Raw genomic sequence first — 19,928 nt, 5'->3', positions numbered from 1 at the left:
CCACCACTCACAACCACCACTCAGGTAAACTCACCACAACCACCCCTCAGGTCAACTCACCACCACTCACAACCACCCCTCAGGTCAACTCACCACCACCACCACCCACAACCACCCCTCAGATCAACTCACCACCACCATCCACAACCACCCCTCAGGTCAACTCACCACCATCCACAACCACCCCTCAGGTCAACCCACCACCACCCACAACCACCCCTCAGGTCAACTCACCACCACCCACAACCACCCCTCAGGTCAACTCACCACCACCCACAACCACCCCTCAGGTCAACTCACTGCCACCGCTCAGGTCAACTCACCACCACCCACAACCACCCCTCAGGTCAACTCACCACCACCCACAACCACTGCTCAGTTCAACTCACCACCACCACCACCCACACCTCAGGTCAACTCACCGCCACCACCCACAACCACCCCTCAGGTCAACTCACCACCACCACTCACAACCACCGCTCAGGTAAACTCACCACCACCACCCCTCAGGTCAACTCACCACCACTCACAACCACCCCTCAGGTCAACTCACCACACCACCCACAACCACCCCTCAGATTAACTCACCACCGCCACCCACAACCACCCCTCAGGTCAACTCACCACCACCACCCACCACCACCCCTCAGGTCAACTCACCACCACCCACAACCACCCCTCAGGTCAACTCACCACCACTCACAACCACCCCTCAGGTCAACTCACCACCACTCACAACCACCCCTCAGGTCAACTCACCACCACTCACAACCACCCCTCAGGTCAACTCACCACACCACCACCCACAACCACCCCTCAGGTCAACTCACCACACCACCACTCACAACCACCCCTCAGGTCAACTCACCACACCACCACCCACAACCACCCCTCAGGTCAACTCACCACCACCCACAACCACCCCTCAGGTCAACTCACCACCACCCACAACCACCCCTCAGGTCAACTCACCACCACCCACAACCACCCCTCAGGTCAACTCACCACCACCCACAACCACCCCTCAGGTCAACTCAACACCACCACCACCCACAACCAACCCCCAGGTCAACTCATCACCAACACCCACAACCACCCTTCAGGTCAACTCACTACCACCACCACCCACAACCGCCCCTCAGGTTAACTCACCGCCATCACCCACAACCACCCCTCAGGTTAACTCACCGCCATCACCCACAACCACCCCTCAGTTCAGCTCATCGCCATCACCCACAACCACCCCTCAGGTCAACTCACCACCACCACCACATCCACCCCTCAGTTCAACTCACCGCCATCACCCACAACCACCCCTCACGTCAACTCACCACCACCACCCACATCCACCCCTCAGTTCAACTCACCGCCACCACCCACAACTACACCTCAGGTCAACTCACCGCTCCCCCACCCGCAACCACTTTTAGATCAACTCACTGCCACCATCCACACCCACCCCTCAGGTCAACTCACCGCTCCCCCACCCACAACCACCCCCCATCAGCTAAACTCACCGCTCCCCACCCGCAACCACCCCTCAGGTCAACTCCCCGCTCCCCACCCGCAACCACCCCTCAGCTCAACTCACCGCTTCCCCATCCGCAACCACACCCCCTTTCAGATCAACTCACCGCTCTCCAAATCCACAACCACCCCTCAGGTCAACTCGCTGCTCCCCCACCCCCACCCGCACCCACCCACCCCCTTTCAGGTCAACACACCGATCCCCCACCTGCAATCACCCCTCAAGTCAACTCGCTGCTCCCCCACCCGCAACCACCCCCTTTCAGGTCAACTCACCGCTCCCCCACCCGCAACCACCCCCTTTCAGGTCAACTCACCGCTCCCCCACCCGCAACCACCCCCTTCAGGTCAACTCACCGCTCCCCACCCGCAACCACCCCTCAGTTCATCTCACCACTCCCCCATCCTCAACCCCCCCTTTTCAGGTCGACTCAGTGATCCCCCACCCACAACCACCCCTCAGTTCAACTCCCCACTCCCCCATCCTCAACCCCTCCTTTTCAGGTCAACTCAGTGATCCCCCACACCGCAACCACCCCTCAGGTCAACTCACCGCCTCCATCCACAACCACCCCTCAGGTCAACTCTCCACCACCACTTAGGTCAACTCACCACCACCCACAACCACTGCTCAGGTCAACTCACCACCACCACCACCCACACCTCAGGTCAACTCACCGCCACCACCCACAACCACCCCTCAGGTCAACTCACCACCACCACTCACAACTACCGCTCAGGTAAACTCACCACAACCACCCCTCAGGTCAACTCACCACCACCCACAACCACCCTTCAGGTCAACTCACCACCAAAACCACCCCTCAGGTCAACTCACCGCCACCACCCACACCCACACCTCAGGTCAACTCACCACCACCACCCACAACCACCCCTCAGGACAACTCACCGCCAACACCCACAACCACCCCTCAGGTCAACTCAACACCACCACCCACAACCAACCCTCAGGTCAACTCATCACCAACACCCACAACCACCCTTCAGGTCAACTCATCACCACCACCACCCACAACCAACCCTCAGGTTAACTCACCGCCAACACCCACAACCACCCCTCAGGTCAACTCAACACCACCACCCACAACCAACCCTCAGGTCAACTCATCACCAACACCCACAACCACCCTTCAGGTCAACTCATTACCACCACCACCCACAACCAACCCTCAGTTCAACTCACCGCCATCACCCACAACCACCCCTCACGTCAACTCACCACCACCACCCACAACTACCCCTCAGGTCAACTCACCGCTCCCCCACCCGCAACCACCCCTCAGATCAACTCACTGCCACCATCCACACCCACCCCTCAGGTCAACTCACCGCTCCCCACCCGCAACCACCCCCCATCAGCAAAACTCACCGCTCCCCCACCCGCAACCACCCCTCAGGTCAACTCCGCAATCACCCCTCAGCTCAACTCACCGCTTCCCCTTCCGCAACCACCCCCCTTTCAGATCAACTCACCGCTCCCCCACCCACAACCACCCCTCAGGTCAACTCGCTGCTCCCCCACCCGCAACCACCCACCCCCCTTTCAGGTCAACTCACCGCTCCCCACCCGCAACCACCCCCTTCAGGTCAATCACCGCTCCCCACCCGCAACCACCCCTCAGTTCATCTCACCACTCCCCCATCCTCAACCCCCCTTTTCAGATCAACTCAGTGATCCCCCACCCGCAACCACCCCTCAGTTCAACTCCCCACTCCCCCATCCTCAACCCCCCTTTTCAGGTCAACTCAGTGATCCCCCACACCGCAACCACCCCCCAGGGCAACTCAACGCTCCCCCACCCGCAACCACCCCTCAGGTCAACTCCCCGCTCCCCCACCCGCAACCACCCCTCAGGACAACTCGCCGCGCCCCCTCGCGCAACCACACCCCCTTTCAGATCAACTCACCGCTCCCCCACCCACAACCACCGCTCAGGTCAACTCGCTGCTCCCCCACCCCCACCCGCACCCACCCACCCCCTTTCAGGTCAACTCACCGATCCCCCACCTGCAATCACCCCTCAAGTCAACTCGCTGCTCCCCTACCCACAACCACCCATCCCCCTTTCAGGTCAACTCACCACTCCCCACCCACAACCACCCCCCTTTCAGGTCAACTCACCGCTCCCCCACCTGCAACCACCCCCTTCAGGTCAACTCACCACTCCCCACCCGCAACCACCCCTCAGTTCATCTCACCACTCCCCCATCCTCAACCCCCCTTTTCAGGTCAACTCACCGCTCCCCCACCCGCAACCACCCCTCAGGTCAACTCACCGCTCCCCCACCCGCAACCACCCCTCAGGGCAACTCACCGCTCCCCTATCCGCAACCACCCCCCAGGTCAACTCACCGCTCCCCCATCCGCAACCACCCCTCAGGTCAACTCACCGCTTCCCCATTCCCAACTACCCCCCCCTTTCAGATCAACTCACCGCTCCCCCATCCGCAACCACCCGCCTCCCTTTCAGGTCAACTCACCGCTCCCCCTTCCGCAACCACCCCTCAGGTCAACTCGCTGCTCCCCCACCCGCACCCACCCCCCCTTTTAGGTCAACTCACCGATCCCCCACCTGCAATCACCCCTCAGGTCAACTCACCACTCTGCCACCCACAACCACCCCTCATGTAAACGCACTGCTTCCCCACCCCCAACCACCCTTCAGGTCAACTCACCGCTCTCCCACCCCCAACCACCCCTCAGGTCAACTCACCGCTCCCCACCCGCAACCACCCCTCAGGTCAACTCACCGCTTCCCCATCCGCAACCACCCCCTTTCAGGTCAACTCACCGCTCCCCTTCCACAACCACCCCTCAGGTCAACTCGCTGCTCCCCCTCCCACACCCACCCACCCCCCCTTTCAGGTCAACTCACCAATCCCCCACCTGCAATCACCCCTCAGGTGAACTCACTGCTCCACCATCCTCAACCCCCCACCCCCTTTCAGGTCAATTCGGTGATCCCTCACCGGCAACCACCCCTCAGTTCAAGTAACTGCTCCCCCACCCGCAACCACCCCTCAGGTCAACTCACCACTCCCCCACCCCCAACCACCCCGAAGGTCAACTCATCGCTCCCCCACCCGCAACCACTCCGAAGGTCAACTCACCGCTTCCCCACCTGCAACCACCCCGAAGGTCACATCCCCGCTCCCTCACCCGCAGCCACCCCGAAGGTCAACTCACCGTTCTCCCACCCCTCACGCAACACTCCGCTCCCCCACCCTCAACCACCTCCCCCTTTCAGGTCAACTCACCACTCCCCACCCTCAACCACTCCCCACCCTCAACCACTCCCCCCTTTCCAAGTCAACTCACTGCTCCCCCACCCGCAACCACCCCTGAGGTCAACTCACCGCTCCCCATCCTCAACTCCTCCCCCACCCCTTTCAGGTAAACTCAGCGATCCCCCACCCGCAACCACCCCTCAGGTCAACTCACCGCTCCCCCACCTGCAACCACCCCTTCAGGTAAACTCACCGCTCCCCCACTCGCAACCACCCCTCAGGTCAACTCACCGCTCCCCCACCTGCAATCACCCCTCACGTCAACTCACCGCTCCCCTCACAACCACCCCTCAGGGCAACTCATCGCTCCCCCACCTGCAATCACCCCTCACGTCAACTCACCGCTCCCCTCACAACCACCCCTCAGGTAAACTCACTGCTCCTCCTCACAACCACCCCTCAGTTCAACTCACCGCTCCCCCATCCGCTGCCACCCCTCAATTTGACTGTTCTCCGCCATTTCCACCTGCCAACACCCCTCATGTTCACTTGCCCACCCCCGCCTCCCCCAAGTTAACCTCACCACCCCCCCCACCTCCTCATCTCCGCTCAAGTTAAAAGTCCCATCACACCCCCCATCTCCCCTCAACTAAACTTGCCCCCCTCCCCCATCCGCAACCACCCCTCACTGAGTGTGTGTGCTGTGCGTGCCAGCTCCACTTCGAGCCTTAGAGGATGTAAAACATACAATCTTGTATTGTATCCAGTTATCTATATGCAGTATATAAAGTTGAAAGTGTGTGTCAGGTCAGGTTCGATCTGTGACCTGCTACAGGTACCATGTAAACCTGTACTAACGTGTTCCATGGTCGGGTTGGCGGCGACTAAACCGTCTCCCCCACCAGGTTTTGTGGTGAGGGGGGGTGTTTGGATATGGACACCCAGCAGGATTAAAAACAAAACCTGTCAAAGGGCGGAGGAGCTCCTTGTGAGCCAACGGCCATCCATATCTAGTGCCCAACTGTGTCTGCGGACGTCCTCCTGCAGTTGGGTCACTTCTTATTAGGAGGTTGGTGGCAGGATTTGCACTCCGGCCACCGTAAAACCCCTTCATTCCGCAAAACGCAAAAACGCAAAAAAATCTGAAAACCCACTCCGTGGGAGTACCTCCTGTGCAGCTTCCCTTCGCAGGGCAGCTCACCGGATGACGGGATTGGGGCAAAGCCTTCGGGACCCCCAATCTTTGATAGGAGGGAAACCACGGGGTAACATCCCTGGGTCAGATTGCAGGAGAGTGTGTCGGAGTGGTGCTGAGGTGTCGTCCACCAGACGGCGGTCTCCTTGGGTTAACCTGAGGCGGTCCCTTCGGGTGGGTGCCTGGAATGTCCTATCCCTAAGAGAGGATGATCACCTGTCTCTGTTATCATCTGAGCTCAAGCGTTTGGACATCGGGATTGCAGCTTTCTCTGAGGTTCGGAGACCGGATTGCGGCGAGATAATGGTGGGTGGTTACACCTACTATTGGTCTGGTCGCTCTGATGGTTACCATACCCAAGGAGTTGCTGTAGCTGTGTCCAATAAGCTGACCCCAATGATAATTGAGGTAACACCGGTCAACGAGCGTATTATGAGATTAAGGATTCGTCACTCCTTAGGTGTCATTTCCCTGGTCTCTGTTTATGCTCCGACTGAGGCGAGTGATCTCACCGTGAAGGATGCATTCTACGCCACACTCGAGTCTGTGGTTGATCAGTGCCCCAGACGAGATACACTTCTAGTCTTGGGGGATTTCAATGCATCGACTGGAACTGATAGGGACGGTTATGAGGTGTGTGTTGGTCCCCATGGGTCAGGAACTATGAACCAGAATGGCACTAAGTTCCTTGACTTTGCAAGAAGTCATGGACTTAGGGTGGCTGGTTCATGATTTCAGCGCCCACAAGCTCATCGCTGGACTTGGTATTCCAATGCTGGCGGTGTGGCAAAGGAGATTGACCATGTCCTCATTGACGGTCGTTGGAGGATGATCCAGAACTGCAGGGTCTACCGGAGTGCTCAGTTCCTCAATACTGACCACAGGCTTGTTGTAGCAACTCTAAAGCTGCACCTTAAATCCTGGAGAATGGTACCATCCCAGCCGAGGCTGGATGTTGCCAAGCTCAGGGATGAGAGAGTAGCTGAGGAGTTTGCGAACAGGCTGAGTGGACACTTGGGGGATCTGGGTGCTTTGGGGGGTCCTGAAGAGTTGTGGAGCGCCTTCAAGACCACCGTCCTTGATGTTGCCGGTGGATGCCTTGGAGCTCACCGCAGGGCAAAGAAGAATTTTGTCTCTCAAGGGACACTGGATACCATTGACCAGAGTCGCAGGGCCAGGCTGAATGGCAGAGCTGAGTTGTTCAGGGAGCTGAGGCGTAAAACTGTACGTGCACTGAGGGTGGACAAGGAGGCCTATGTGCGAGGAATCTGTGAGGGGGTAGAGCATCACCTGTGGACAGGTGATTCTCGTCCCGCTTACAGGGGAATTCGCGCATTACGTTCATCCAAACCCATCCCTCGGAGCACTACAGTTCGAGCAGAGAGTGGTAGGCTCTTGACAGAGGAGTCTGAAGTGAAGGCCCGCTGGGCCGGTTACTTTGAGCGGTTGTACCAGGCTGATCCCCCAACTGTCGAGTTGGACGTCAAGGGTGTTACAATCCCCGTTGCTGACCCTCGAATCAACTGTGGTCCACCTACGCTTGTGGAAACACGGGCTGCGGTGAACCAGTTGAAACGGGGCAAAGCTCCAGGGATCTGTGGCATCCATGCCGAACTTCTCAAGGCTGGTGGAAATGCTGCACTCGTGTCGTTGCATGCAGTTTTGTGCTCTGCCTGGAACACAGGCATCATCCCAACTGACTGGAAGTGGGGCCTTGTTGTCCCTCTCTGGAAAGGGAAGGGTGATCGCCAAGACTGCAACAACTACCGAGGGGTGACACTGCTCTCAGTGCCGGGCAAGGTCTTTGCTCGGATAATTCTCGATAGGGTTCGCCACCATCTGCTTGAGCACCAGCGTCCAGAGCAGTCAGGCTTTACACCAAAGAGGTCAACGATCGACCGTATCCTTGCACTTCGTGTCCTCACCAAACGCAGACGAGAGTTTCGGCAGGGGCTGCTTGCAGCCTATGTTGATCTCTGTAAAGCGTTCGATTCAGTGAATCGGGATGTCCTCTGGAGGATTCTTGGTCTTCGTGGGGTGCCACCAAAACTGATCGATCTGATGTCTGAACTCTACTCTGGTACTGAGAGTGCTGTGAAGTGTGGTGGTACCATCTCTGACTTATTTCCAGTTGTTACTGGAGTTCGTCAGGGATGTGTACTTGCCCCCACACTTTTCAGCACTTGTATGGACTGGATTCTAGGGAGGATGTCGGAGAGATCAAGTTGCGGTGCGTCATTTGGGAATGTCAAGATCTCGGACCTTGACTTTGCAGATGATGCAGTCATCTTTGCGGAGACTTTAGACATCCTCTTGGGGGCCCTCGAGGTGCTGAATGAGGAGTCGGAGCCGTTGGGATTACGGGTTTCTTGGGTCAAAACTAAGATCCAGGCTTTCGGTGACATCTTGGATGCTGCTGTCCTGTCTGTGTCTGTTTGTGGTGAGGATGTTGAGGTCGTGGAGAGATTCACTTACCTTGGCAGTGATATTCATGTCTCTGCCGGCTGCGAGTCAGAGGTCAATAGACGTCTGGGTCGGGCCTGGGGAGTCATGGACTCACTGGATCATGGGGTGTGGCGCTGCCGGTACCTGTGCGGGAGGACGAAAGTCCGAGTCTTCAGGTCCTTGGTACTTCCAGTCTTGCTCTATGGGTGCGAGACTTGGACTCTGACCAAGGATCTGAGACGGAGACTTAATTCCTTTGGTACCAGGTCTCTTCGGAGAATCCTTGACTATCGCTGGTCGGATTTTGTGTCCAACGAGCGGTTGCTGAGAGAGACTCGGATGAGATTTGTTACCTGCATAGTCCGTGAGCGTCAGTTGCGGCTGTATGGACATGTGGCTCGTTTTCCTGACTCTGATCCTGCTCACCAGATTCTCTCAGCGAGGGAGTCTCATGAGTGGAGGAGGCCAGTGGGTCGACCACGTGCCTCATGGTTGCAACAGGTTGACCATCATCTCAAGGAGATGGGGATGGGCCTGGCATCTGCCTGGCGGATGGCCAGACGGAGGCCCCTGGAGTACCGGCGGAAAGTGTACGCAGCGACGTGCTGTTCTGGCACATGCTCCCATACCTGACCCCTGACCTTGTGTGTTTGTCTGTGACCTATGCATGTGAAAAGTACTGGACTGATCCTCACCAAACTTCACATGCTGACAGAACATTTACCTGGGAGTGTCCCGATGTGAAATAATTGTCCTTCCGACTTCCGGTTTCCGAATTATGACGTCATCACCTGATTTTTTGTAACATTAATTTTTCAAGTTCAGCCGAATGACATGGGGCCAACGCCATATCAATATATCTAACATATAATTTTAAGTTTTTGTTTGTCTGTTTGTTTGTTTGTCTGCACACGCTAATCTCCTGAAAGGTGAAAGATAGGAGCTAACCACTGGAAAAAAATGTCGGGATGGGCCCCGAGAAGGTTATAGGCGATGTGGCAAGGCCCCTCGGCCGGGGGGGGGGGAGGTGGTGTGTTTCCCCCTCACCAACCCCTTTAGCCTATGACTGCCATGGCCCAATAGGGAACTGATACTGTGCTCGCGTCAGACATATGATATGTATAGAAGATTAAATTCATTCAAAAAGAACCCAGGCAGTGCCGGGTGCATTCACCTTGTATGTAATAAAAATTGTGATTCAAACCATGAAAAGATGGTCTCTCTCTCTCTCTCTCTTCCACGTAATCTTCAATCTTGAGAACAGAATGTGCATGTCTGCTGAGTGATGTTTGTGGGTTCCAATTCCCAAATTATTTTTCTGTTCTTCTGTCAATGACTGCTGGATAATAGTTACAAGTTGGGTTACCCGATCTCGATCAGGTTATCTAGATTTAAGTAAAACATCAAGATTTTTTTTTTTTAACGCTGGAGCAAAAATTCACTATTGAGTGCCACACGGCAATGATGGGCCAAATGGACTGTTCATTTGTTTGTTTCTGGTCGTTTTGGAGCCTGCAAGCACTCCTTACACTCGGTGTTGTCTTTCAGAGACTGTGGATCATTTGTATGTCACTCTTCGGTCTGCATTCACAATATAAATATTGAAATGCAAATGGTTTGATTCCTGACAGAGAATCAACTTCGAACACGGAAGCGAGGAGGCAAAAGCAAGGCTCCTCGCCTCTCCCCGCCGAAGGAGACGCATAAGATACAACGGTCGATCGGCCAAAACACCGGTACTTCATTTTACTTGAATTTTATTAATAACTGTAAGTTTTGTGTTTTTATTGTGACTCGTCTGAAAATAATGTGGTCCAACAAATATCAGAGCAATTGGCCAAAGGTGTGGAATGTATAAAAAATATAAAAGGACACACCACACACCACACACCACACACCACACACCACACACCACACACCACACACCACACACCACACACCACACACCACACACCACACACCACACACCACACACCACACACCACACACCACACACCACACACCACACACATACCTTGCTCATATATATATATATATATATATATAGATATAGATATAGATATATATATATATATATATAGATATAGATATAGATATAGATATAGATATAGATATAGATATATATATATATATATATATATAGATATATATATATATATAGATATATATATATATATATATATATATATATATATATATATATATATATATATATATATATATATATATATATATATACTGGTGTGAAAATGATCCTTAGGGGTTAAATAATCGTTAGTTATAATGGCAGTGATTTTTTTTTTCACCCCTGTCTGTTGGTTACTAGCAAAACTTAAGATTCACAAGTACCTGTGTTAGTTGGTCTGGTCTGTTATTGGATTCACTACATATCCCTTATTGTCGGGGTGTGTGTGTGTGTGTGTGTGTGTGTGTGTGTGTGTGTGTGTGTGTGTGTGTGTGTGTGTGTGTGTGTGTGTGTGTGTGTGTGTGTGTGTGTGTGTGTGTCTGCAACGCGAGGCTCCACAGCGCAAACCGATTTCGATGAAACTTGGCGAACAGGTGCCATATGGGGTGGGAATGTGCGCGTTTGAGTTTCGTTGCGAAACAACCACCCGTTGCTATGCAGCGGCCGAAAAACCACGTTCACAATTTTCAATACTTGTCATACAGTTTTGAATCTGGAGAAACGAGACTTCGGAATGAAACACTTCGAGATATTTAGAAAATTTTACTCGAGCCGATTTTTGATTTATGTTTTATTTTTCAAATGGTAGTTCTTCAAAAATAGGGCGTCTATTTACTGTCATTTTTTAAGAGGAGTGCCAGTTGGCAAAATACGCAATAGGAAAAAATCTTGCCAGGCAGAGGAGCAATTGTATGTGAACCAATACGTCTTGGCAATGAATTTTCGTCGGTGGATCGGTTCGAATGAAAAACATAGTATCCAGCGCTTCGGTCCGAGCGGATCCCTCGTCGCCTACCGGCTTGTTCTATCTGCTTGTTGGGAAGTCGATCCAGTCGAAAATAATTTTTTTTTTAATTTTGAAACTTGTTCTATCCTTATTTTTCCATTTTTCCATCGATATGTTTGTCTGTCTGTCTGTCTGTCTGTTCGGTCCAGTGCTCCGTTAATACAATGGCGATTTCGATGAAACTTGGTGGATAGGTTCATACCATGACCTAGTTGTGTGCAAATGAAAACCGTTGCTATGGACACCACCATTGCCAAGCAATGGGACTTTGATATTTTTGAAAAATCATAAAAAAATTATTTTTTCAAAAATCGGGCCACGAGCGACTGTGGGCAGTACATTCAGCTATATTGTCAAAAATTTCCAGCCGAATCCTATGAAAACTGTCGGAGAAGATGCACTTTGAATGAACCCTGGTCGAAAACAATAAAAAAACGAAGTTCGTTATATCTCAGAGACTGAGTCAGACATACATGAAACTGGTATTGTTGGTTCATGGTATGTCCTAGTTATGTGTGAGAAAGAACCGTTGCTATGGACCCCTCTGTTGCCTTGCAACGGCTGAAAAACCTCAATGTGGGGGTATTTTAACGAAAAAAACAATCTGCAGCATTAACCCTTAAAGCTAGAATCATGAATTTTCTTGTGCTTAATCCTCAGGTCATTCCCCATCGAATGGGCCCATCGCGTCAGGTTCTCTTGGGGAGACGACTACCCATGTCTGCCTACCGGATTGTCTGTATGTCAGTCACCTGCAGGTCACATGTTTTGTTTTTTCTCCGATCTTCATGAAACTTCACCACCTGGTCGAGGAGTGACAAACTAGAATCCTTTTCTTTTAGACATCGTTGGTTCAAAAGGTCTCGGTCACATAAATCATCAATCTCAAACGATTCGTGTGTGTGTGTGTGTGTGTGTGTGTGTGTGTGTGTGTGTGTGTGTGTGTGTGTGTGTGTGTGTGTGTGTGTGTGTGTGTGTGTGTGTGTGTGTGTATATATATATATATATGTATATATATATGTATATATATATGTATATATATATATATATATATATATATATATATATATATGTATATATATATATATATATATATGTATATAGTGTTGTGGTTACCAAATTCGCAAACCACCATTCAGGTCCCTTAGGTGAGATATCTCGGTAAGTATATGTGTAGTTAGGCCCAAACCCGTTGTCTAGAGGGAATAAATGTCATTCATGCGTGCTGCGACTCTTCAGGATAGCCGTTTTTCTTTTACTATCTTTATTTTGGACCAACTGCCATTATCACCACCGCCAACCGCGTCTCAACAGTCATCACAACATCAACCACCCACCGCGGCGCCGCTTCACCACAGCAGCCACGACCTTTGCCGTCAACCCTCGCAACCGTCGCATCGCCACCGTTCTTGCGCCGCTTGTGGGTACCGGTATTGGACTCGCGCAGGGCGCGCGCCGAACAGCGTGTACAAAACCACGGACTTTCCGCTCCAAAAACGGATCAAAAACGACTCACGCCCACTTTTGTTCCGTCCAATCGGTGAGCGAGGGGCGATTTGGCCCCGCCTCCAGGGCGTTGGAGGGCGGTCGCTATATGCAAATTCATGGATCAAAAAGTATTCGCGCCCACTTTTTCTCTGGCCAATGGGGAGCGAGGTGAAAGGTCGAAGGCAGGGGGTCAAAGGCGAAGCCACGGGGCTTATATAAGCGGCTGCGTTCGTCAGAAAAGGGTTGTGTGTGCGTTGGAAGGAGTTCGCAGGAGGAAGAGTTCGGAGTTGGAGTCGGAGCGAAGAGGACGGAGCTGTGGAGAGGCGGCGGCGGCGAGGGCAGACGAGGGGGTGCTCGCGTCGGTGCCGGGAGCTGCACACCAGGGAGGCCGACGGCGCGACCTGGTCGAGGTGGAGACGCTCGTCGCGGGACCCGAGACAGAGTAATAATCCTCCTTTCCCCGAGCATCAGCAACCCCCTCCTGTTTCCCCCCGCGCTGAGATAGTGCGACCAAGGGGGCCCCCTTCCCACCCCCTACCAGACACTGTCCGCGAGGCCCGCGGAGTTGGGGCACCATCGCCGCTTCGCGCCTCATCATCAGACGGGTAGGCCCGACCCGGTCTCGGCCCCAGGCCCGCCTCATCCTGGAGGGTGGTTCTCTTTTCTTTTGCTTTGGGAATATGTGTTGTCGGCGCCGTCTGTGAAGTAGAATTGTATAAGTGTTGCCGTGTGCTCGGTAGTCGGATAGCTCTGCATTGTGTCTTCGCTTTCACATTTGCTTTTTGTGTAAAATTGCATTGTGTTTCTTCTTCTTTTTCTATGTGCTTTTGGTGGAATTGTATATGTGTGCTTTCCGTTCATCGCGAATAAATGTGCTTTATGTTGAACTGTTTCCCGCTTCGCTTCGTCATTTCTTTCATTGAATCCTCATCTTGCTTCACGTAAAGGGTTGGTAGTGGGCTGAATACGCCCGATAATTAATCGAACCGTCGAGGCCGACGATAACACCGCTCAGTTATCCCGATAGTACGGAACGGGTCGCTTAAGTGGCCCGTGTCCGAAGTCGACCTGCGGCGAGGTGCGATCGCCCGGTCTACCCTCCGTGTGGGTACTTAGGTAGGTCGGATTTGGCGAGCAACCCTATCCCACGCGGGGGCCGATTGGCTCGATCGCGGTGAGACCGAAAGGTCCACCCGTGACTGGTTCCCGGCGTTAGTCCGAGAGGGTCACGACTGGATTGTCCGTCCGGTGGGCGACGTGCCGCGATTCGAGTTGCGTGGCCGTCAGCACGCCGGCGGGCGCGAATCCGCGACACTGGTGTCAGGAGTGGGATACAAACTCATCGCCCTCCTCGCAGCACTGGTAACGGAGAACGGGAAAACGGGCTGTCCTGTCTCCAATTAAATTCACGGGAATCGGTCCAGGGGTGAGAGAAGCGACCCCCGATTCCCTCCAAATTACGAGCGATTCAAATTAACCCTTTAAGAGAAGCAAGATGGCGTCTCAAGGCGAGCGGGAGCCGGTGGTATTAGAAATGTATATGTGTAGTAATGTAGGATCCATGGTCCAGGATGAAATCCCCGTGCAGGAAATGTTGGTTGTACAGGAAAACGAACTCGCCCAACTGAACCCAGAGCCCGAAATAGGTGCGGCAGCGGCTGCGGTGTATGACACCTCCCCTCCCCCTCTCCACCAAAACCTTGCCGAATCGGCTCACCCAAGCGCACCCGACATGGCCCAGCGATACGCCATGCTGGCGGCAATGGACAAGCAAATGGAAACGAATGCGCATGAAATGAAAAACGAAATGAAAGGCATGACCAAACAAATAATCGAAAAGATGGATGCAAACACAACTGAATTTATAAACGAAATGAAAGGCATGAACAAGCAAAGGAAGGAAGAAACGAAAAAGCTGCGGGGTGAGACGCAGAACATGGGCCGATGCCTGCAGGCGGGCATGAAGGCCGTGACAAAGGAAATAATAATAGTTGAGACAAGGGAGGTAAAGGGTGAAGAGGTGACCGAGTTGGCAGAGACACGGGAGACAGAAAAAATAGAGGAGAGACTGCACGATGAAGACGGGGTAAGTGACGCACACACACACACTGAGGTAGTGGAGGATAATGGGGGTGAGCTGGCGGACTGGGTGGAGACCCAGTGCGAGCAGCTGGATGGCCTCCTCCAGGAACGAGGGGAGCGAGTATGCCCCCTTGAGGCGAGTCACGACCAGGTGAGTTCGGTCGTGCTTTGCGAGGTTGAGGGGAGGAGTGCTGCGAACAGGTGCACGGAGAGCTTGGGGGGTATAGAGGCCCCGGAGACCCTTGTGGGGACACGAATCCCCAGTGTGGTTGTCCCTGTGTGTGTGGCGCAAGGTGTGAGTGCGTCCCCGTGTGTGGAAGCGACCCCGTGTGTGAGTGGTGTGGTGGCGATGGTGCCAGAGTGCGTGCTTCCCAGCACGCCGTGTGTGGGTGAGGCACCGTGTGTGAGTGAGGCCGTGTGTGTGGATGAAACGGCCAGTGTGGATGAGGAACCGCGTGTGTGAGTGAGGGACGGTGTGTGGATGAGGCACCGCGGGTGAGTGCCCTCGCGTGTGTGAGTGAGGCACGGTGTGTGAGTGAGGCACCGCGGGTGAGTGCCCCCGCGTGTGTGAGTGAGGCCGTGTGTGTGAGTGAGACACCGCGGTTGAGTGCCCCCGCGTGTGTGAGTGGTGTGGTTTGTGTAAGGGAAATGCCACGTGTGAGTGGTATGGTTTATGCGAGGGAGACCGTGTGTGTGTGAGAGAGCGGTATGTGAGGAAGATGTCGGTTGGCATGCGGGAGCACGCAGCCGCGTCTCCCGGTGTGAGTTTAATGGTGAATGTGATGGAATGGAGTGTGAGCGTCGTAACACGCGGGAGTGCGTGTGTGGAATGGCGACGACGGCGACATGTAAGGAAAGAAAGCCGAGTAGCGGCTGTAGTTGTTTCGGGGACCGTGCCGGGTTCACCCAGCAGTGAGCACGAGGTTCGTGCTGTGCAACGCACGAGACCACCACGTGCTCGCTTGCGAGAGTGAAGTCCCGGTCCGGAAACGCCAGCGGTGGATTTGCCGATCCCGCGGACGGACAAAGTTTAGGCAGGATTACGGATTTGGACCGGACGGGTTCTCCACGCGATCGTGTGTGTTAAGCTCCAACGGGCAAAGCACATGTGTTCGCGTGGGGAACCCCTCGAGACGTGGGGCTTGTGTTTTTTTTTATGCGCACGGTGACGCCATGGCTGCACGTGGGGTTGGAATCCGGCAGGAGGGGTATCCCTGCCGGATGGTACCGTCCAAGGAGGGACGAGGAACACGTGCAGCTGCATGACGTCACGGGCAGGCGCAGAGCGCGTGAGCTGTGGGTTACCGCGCTGGTAATGCGCATGAAAAAAAAAGAAAAAGAAAAAGCAAGCCTCACTTTCGGGTGCACAGGATTCCTGGGCAAGGGGTGGAAGACCCCCTTGACCTGGGCACAGGATGGAAACTAGTTTGGGGGAAGGGTTAGCTTAGCTAGACCGACTTCATGGGGCAGGAGTAAGTCCTCATGGAGTCCGTGGAATGGATTAGTTAGAGGGATTGTAGCCGGATGTAGGTTGGGAAATAAAATGATTTATTTGGAGACAGAGACAGACAGTGAATGTGTAGTGGGGACGTAGCTTAGCTACGTAGAGTTAAAAGGAACGTGCTACTAGTTTAAGGGACGACGTGGGAGCACGAGTTAGTTAGGGGATGTAGTTAGAAGGATGGCAGAGTTCAGCGGTGAGTGTGTTGAAGAGTTGTTGGTGAGTTATGAGGTGGACATGTTGAGTGAGTGAGGTCAGCGGGTCTGTGTGAGTGGAGCGAATGGGGAATGCATGGTGCGATGAGTGATTGGGGGGAGGAGTGACTCCCGCCCAAGGGACCCCCGGGGTCAGTATAAAGTGAGTTAGGGGGTTAGTCAAATTGAAAAATGGAAGTCGTTTTGTTGTTGGTGGGAGTGTAGGCTCGAAACCCGTTTGGAGGGGTGCAGGAGCCCTGTTGACGGGCTGGGAGCGTGGCTGCGAAAAGTGAGTATCGCTGAGTGGGTACCCCGGGCACCAGGCGAGTCGGCCGTGGTAGGCCAAGGGCCCATGGGGGGGCCGGGATAGTGTAGTGGGCACGGGTGCGCCTGCTTGGTGCAGGGGCCCGGGGCGCCATTAGCCGCGTGGGCAGTGTTGTGGGCATGGGTGACCCTCGGAAAGGGGCCTGGGAAGCCAGCCTGCCACGTGTGCGTTTCAGGGGAGGTGCCATGGGGGGCACTCCCCGGTGTTAGGGAGCTGGTAGGCTCGGAGGCAGTGTAGTGCCCGGGGGTGCCAAAGCGGGAGATTCCGCAGAGGGTCGTGCCTGCCAGAGGGCGCCACGTGTCCCAGCCATGAGACCGTGTGAGGGCACGGAGAGAAAATTGGGGGGCGAGGCCCGAAATTGTGAGGACACCAACACAGGCGACGGGAATCTGGGTTTATAGAACCAATAGTTTAAGCGAGAGGCGCTTGTTGAAAGCCCCGGGGTAGTTTAACAGTTAAATGGTTAGGGTAGATTAGGAGATGTACCCCTCCGCACCATCCATCCCCTCGCTGTCGTTGTGGGCCGCTGGACCCACTTTGGTTATAGATCGCCGAACTCTGGGGAGGCCATTCTGAGGCTTCGTTGGGCCTCGACACAGGACATTGGCTCTCCCTTATTCCCCTCCGGGAAGGGAACGTAGGGGTTGGGAGTAGGCTAGGTGACAGGATAGGTTAGCCGAACAAGGACGATAAAGGGGGTTAGGGGACGATTTATAGTGGGGAAGTTAAAAAAAAAAAAATAAATAAATAAAAAAATGAGTTGGGGCTAAATTGGGGTTTGACAAATTAAGGGAGTGGGTATGTACAGTGACAGGCAAAGGCGATAGGTGGGAGGGAGACAGGTGGGGTAGGTCCGAGCCCGCCTTCCAAGTGGCCAGCACCACTGCACTCCCTCCACCAACCTCCACGGAACGGCAAAGGCTGGCCAACTTCATCTGCAGCTGCTGTGCTGCAAGGCCTGTGCCGGCTGGATCGGCTGCAGCTGTGGTACTTCAAGGCCTGTGCCGGCCCACTTCATCTGCCGGCTGGCTGTTTTTTCTTCAAGGCCTGTGCCGGCCAGTTCATCTGCCGGCTGTGTTTGCCTGCAGCGGCCTTCTTCTGCGGGCTGTGTTTGCCTGCTGCCTTTGCCATGCCATGCCCACTGCCCCTGTTCACCAGCCCCGTTCAATTTTTGCTTTGCCCCCCCTGTTCATTGCCATGTGCGCCAGGATCAAGGCAACAGTTTGCAAGCTGCGAGAACTGCCCCGTTGGCAGCTACAACACGGGCCTGCAGTGGCGGCCCGTGCACCGTGTTTGCGTCCATCCATTCATCCATCCATTCGTTGTGTTCATTGCGTGTGCCACTTGAGCTGGCACGGAGACTACGTTTGTGCAGCCCATGCACCGTTGTGGTTCACTGCGTTCAGTTCAAAAGGGAAGGCCTTGGACTGCGTGTGAGCAGCCAGCCACGTTCCCTGTCACCTGCATTGTTTTGAGCCAGAGACTGCATGCGAGCAGCCTGGCTCCCTGTTAACTGCTTTCTTTTTGCAGAGCTCATTGATCCTGGGCCATGGTTTAGTGTAAAATTTGTAAGTTAAGGTTAAGATGTACTGTAAATATGAGTGCGCCCCCGGCATGTCTGTCCTAGCGCCGGCAATTTTATTTAAGTCGTCCGTGTGAGTGAGTTTGTTTAGGTAGTTACGCAGCCCTCAGGTTATTTATTTTGGGGACACGAATACCATGAATGTCGCACTCAGGGATCCGTAGGTAAAATGTACTAGGAGAAAACTACACATGATGGCACACGAAAATTTGACGACTCGGGACAAGTCTGTAAAAAGGGGAGGGGGTAGTGTTGTGGTTACCAAATTCGCAAACCACCATTCGGGTCCCTTAGGTGAGATATCTCGGTAAGTATATGTGTAGTTAGGCCCAAACCCGTTGTCTAGAGGGAATAAATGTCATTCATGCGTGCTGCGACTCTTCAGGATAGCCGTTTTTCTTTTACTATCTTTATTTTGGACCAACCGCCATTATCACCACCGCCAACCGCGTCTCAACAGTCATCACAACATCAACCACCCACCGCGGCGCCGCTTCACCACAGCAGCCACGACCTTTGCCGTCAACCCTCGCAACCGTCGCATCGCCACCGTTCTTGCGCCGCTTGTGGGTACCGGTATTGGACTCGTGCAGGGCGCGCGCCGAACAGCGTGTACAAAACCACGGACTTTCCGCTCCAAAAACGGATCAAAAACGACTCACGCCCACTTTTGTTCCGTCCAATCGGTGAGCGAGGGGCGATTTGGCCCCGCCTCCAGGGCGTTGGAGGGCGGTCGCTATATGCAAATTCATGGATCAAAAAGCATTCGCGCCCACTTTTTCTCGGGCCAATGGGGAGCGAGGTGAAAGGTCGAAGGCAGGGTGTCAAAGGCGAAGCCACGGGGCTTATATAAGCGGCTGCGTTCGTCAGAAAAGGGTTGTGTGTGCGTTGGAAGGAGTTCGCAGGAGGAAGAGTTCGGAGTTGGAGTCGGAGCGAAGAGGACGGAGCTGTGGAGAGGCGGCGGCGACGAGGGCAGACGAGGGGGTGCTTGCGTCGGTGCCGGGAGCTGCACACCAGGGAGGCCGACGGCGCGACCTGGTCGAGGTGGAGACGCTCGTCGCGGGACCCGAGACAGAGTAAAAATCCTCCTTTCCCCGAGCATCAGCAACCCCCTCCTGTTTCCCCCCGCGCTGAGATAGTGCGACCAAGGGGGCCCCCTTCCCACCCCCTACCAGACACTGTCCGCGAGGCCCGCGGAGTTGGGGCACCATCGCCGCTTCGCGCCTCATCATCAGACGGGTAGGCCCGACCCGGTCTCGGCCCCAGGCCCGCCTCATCCTGGAGGGTGGTTCTCTTTTCTTTTGCTTTGGGAATATGTGTTGTCGGCGCCGTCTGTGAAGTAGAATTGTATAAGTGTTGCCGTGTGCT

At 54.3% G+C, this 19,928-nt stretch overlaps 1 protein-coding gene across 1 annotated transcript in view; it reads left to right on the top strand.

Moving 5' to 3' along the window:
* Nucleotides 1-19,928, top strand: part of LOC147029390 (uncharacterized) — a 54,501-nt gene that overhangs the window by 945 nt on the left and 33,628 nt on the right. The window contains exon 2 of the mRNA XM_085872424.1: nt 10,048-10,152. Within this exon, the coding sequence (XP_085728550.1) occupies nt 10,048-10,152 (105 nt within the window). The remainder of the gene's footprint in view (nt 1-10,047; nt 10,153-19,928) is intronic.

The sequence above is a fragment of the Eptatretus burgeri genome, chromosome 3, assembly GCF_056783735.1.
Source record: "Eptatretus burgeri isolate ZD-2024b chromosome 3, Ebu_testis_v1, whole genome shotgun sequence".
NCBI lineage: Eukaryota > Metazoa > Chordata > Myxini > Myxiniformes > Myxinidae > Eptatretus > Eptatretus burgeri.
Note: the sequence above shows the minus strand (reverse complement) of the source record. Positions and strands in the feature narration are given on the sequence as shown.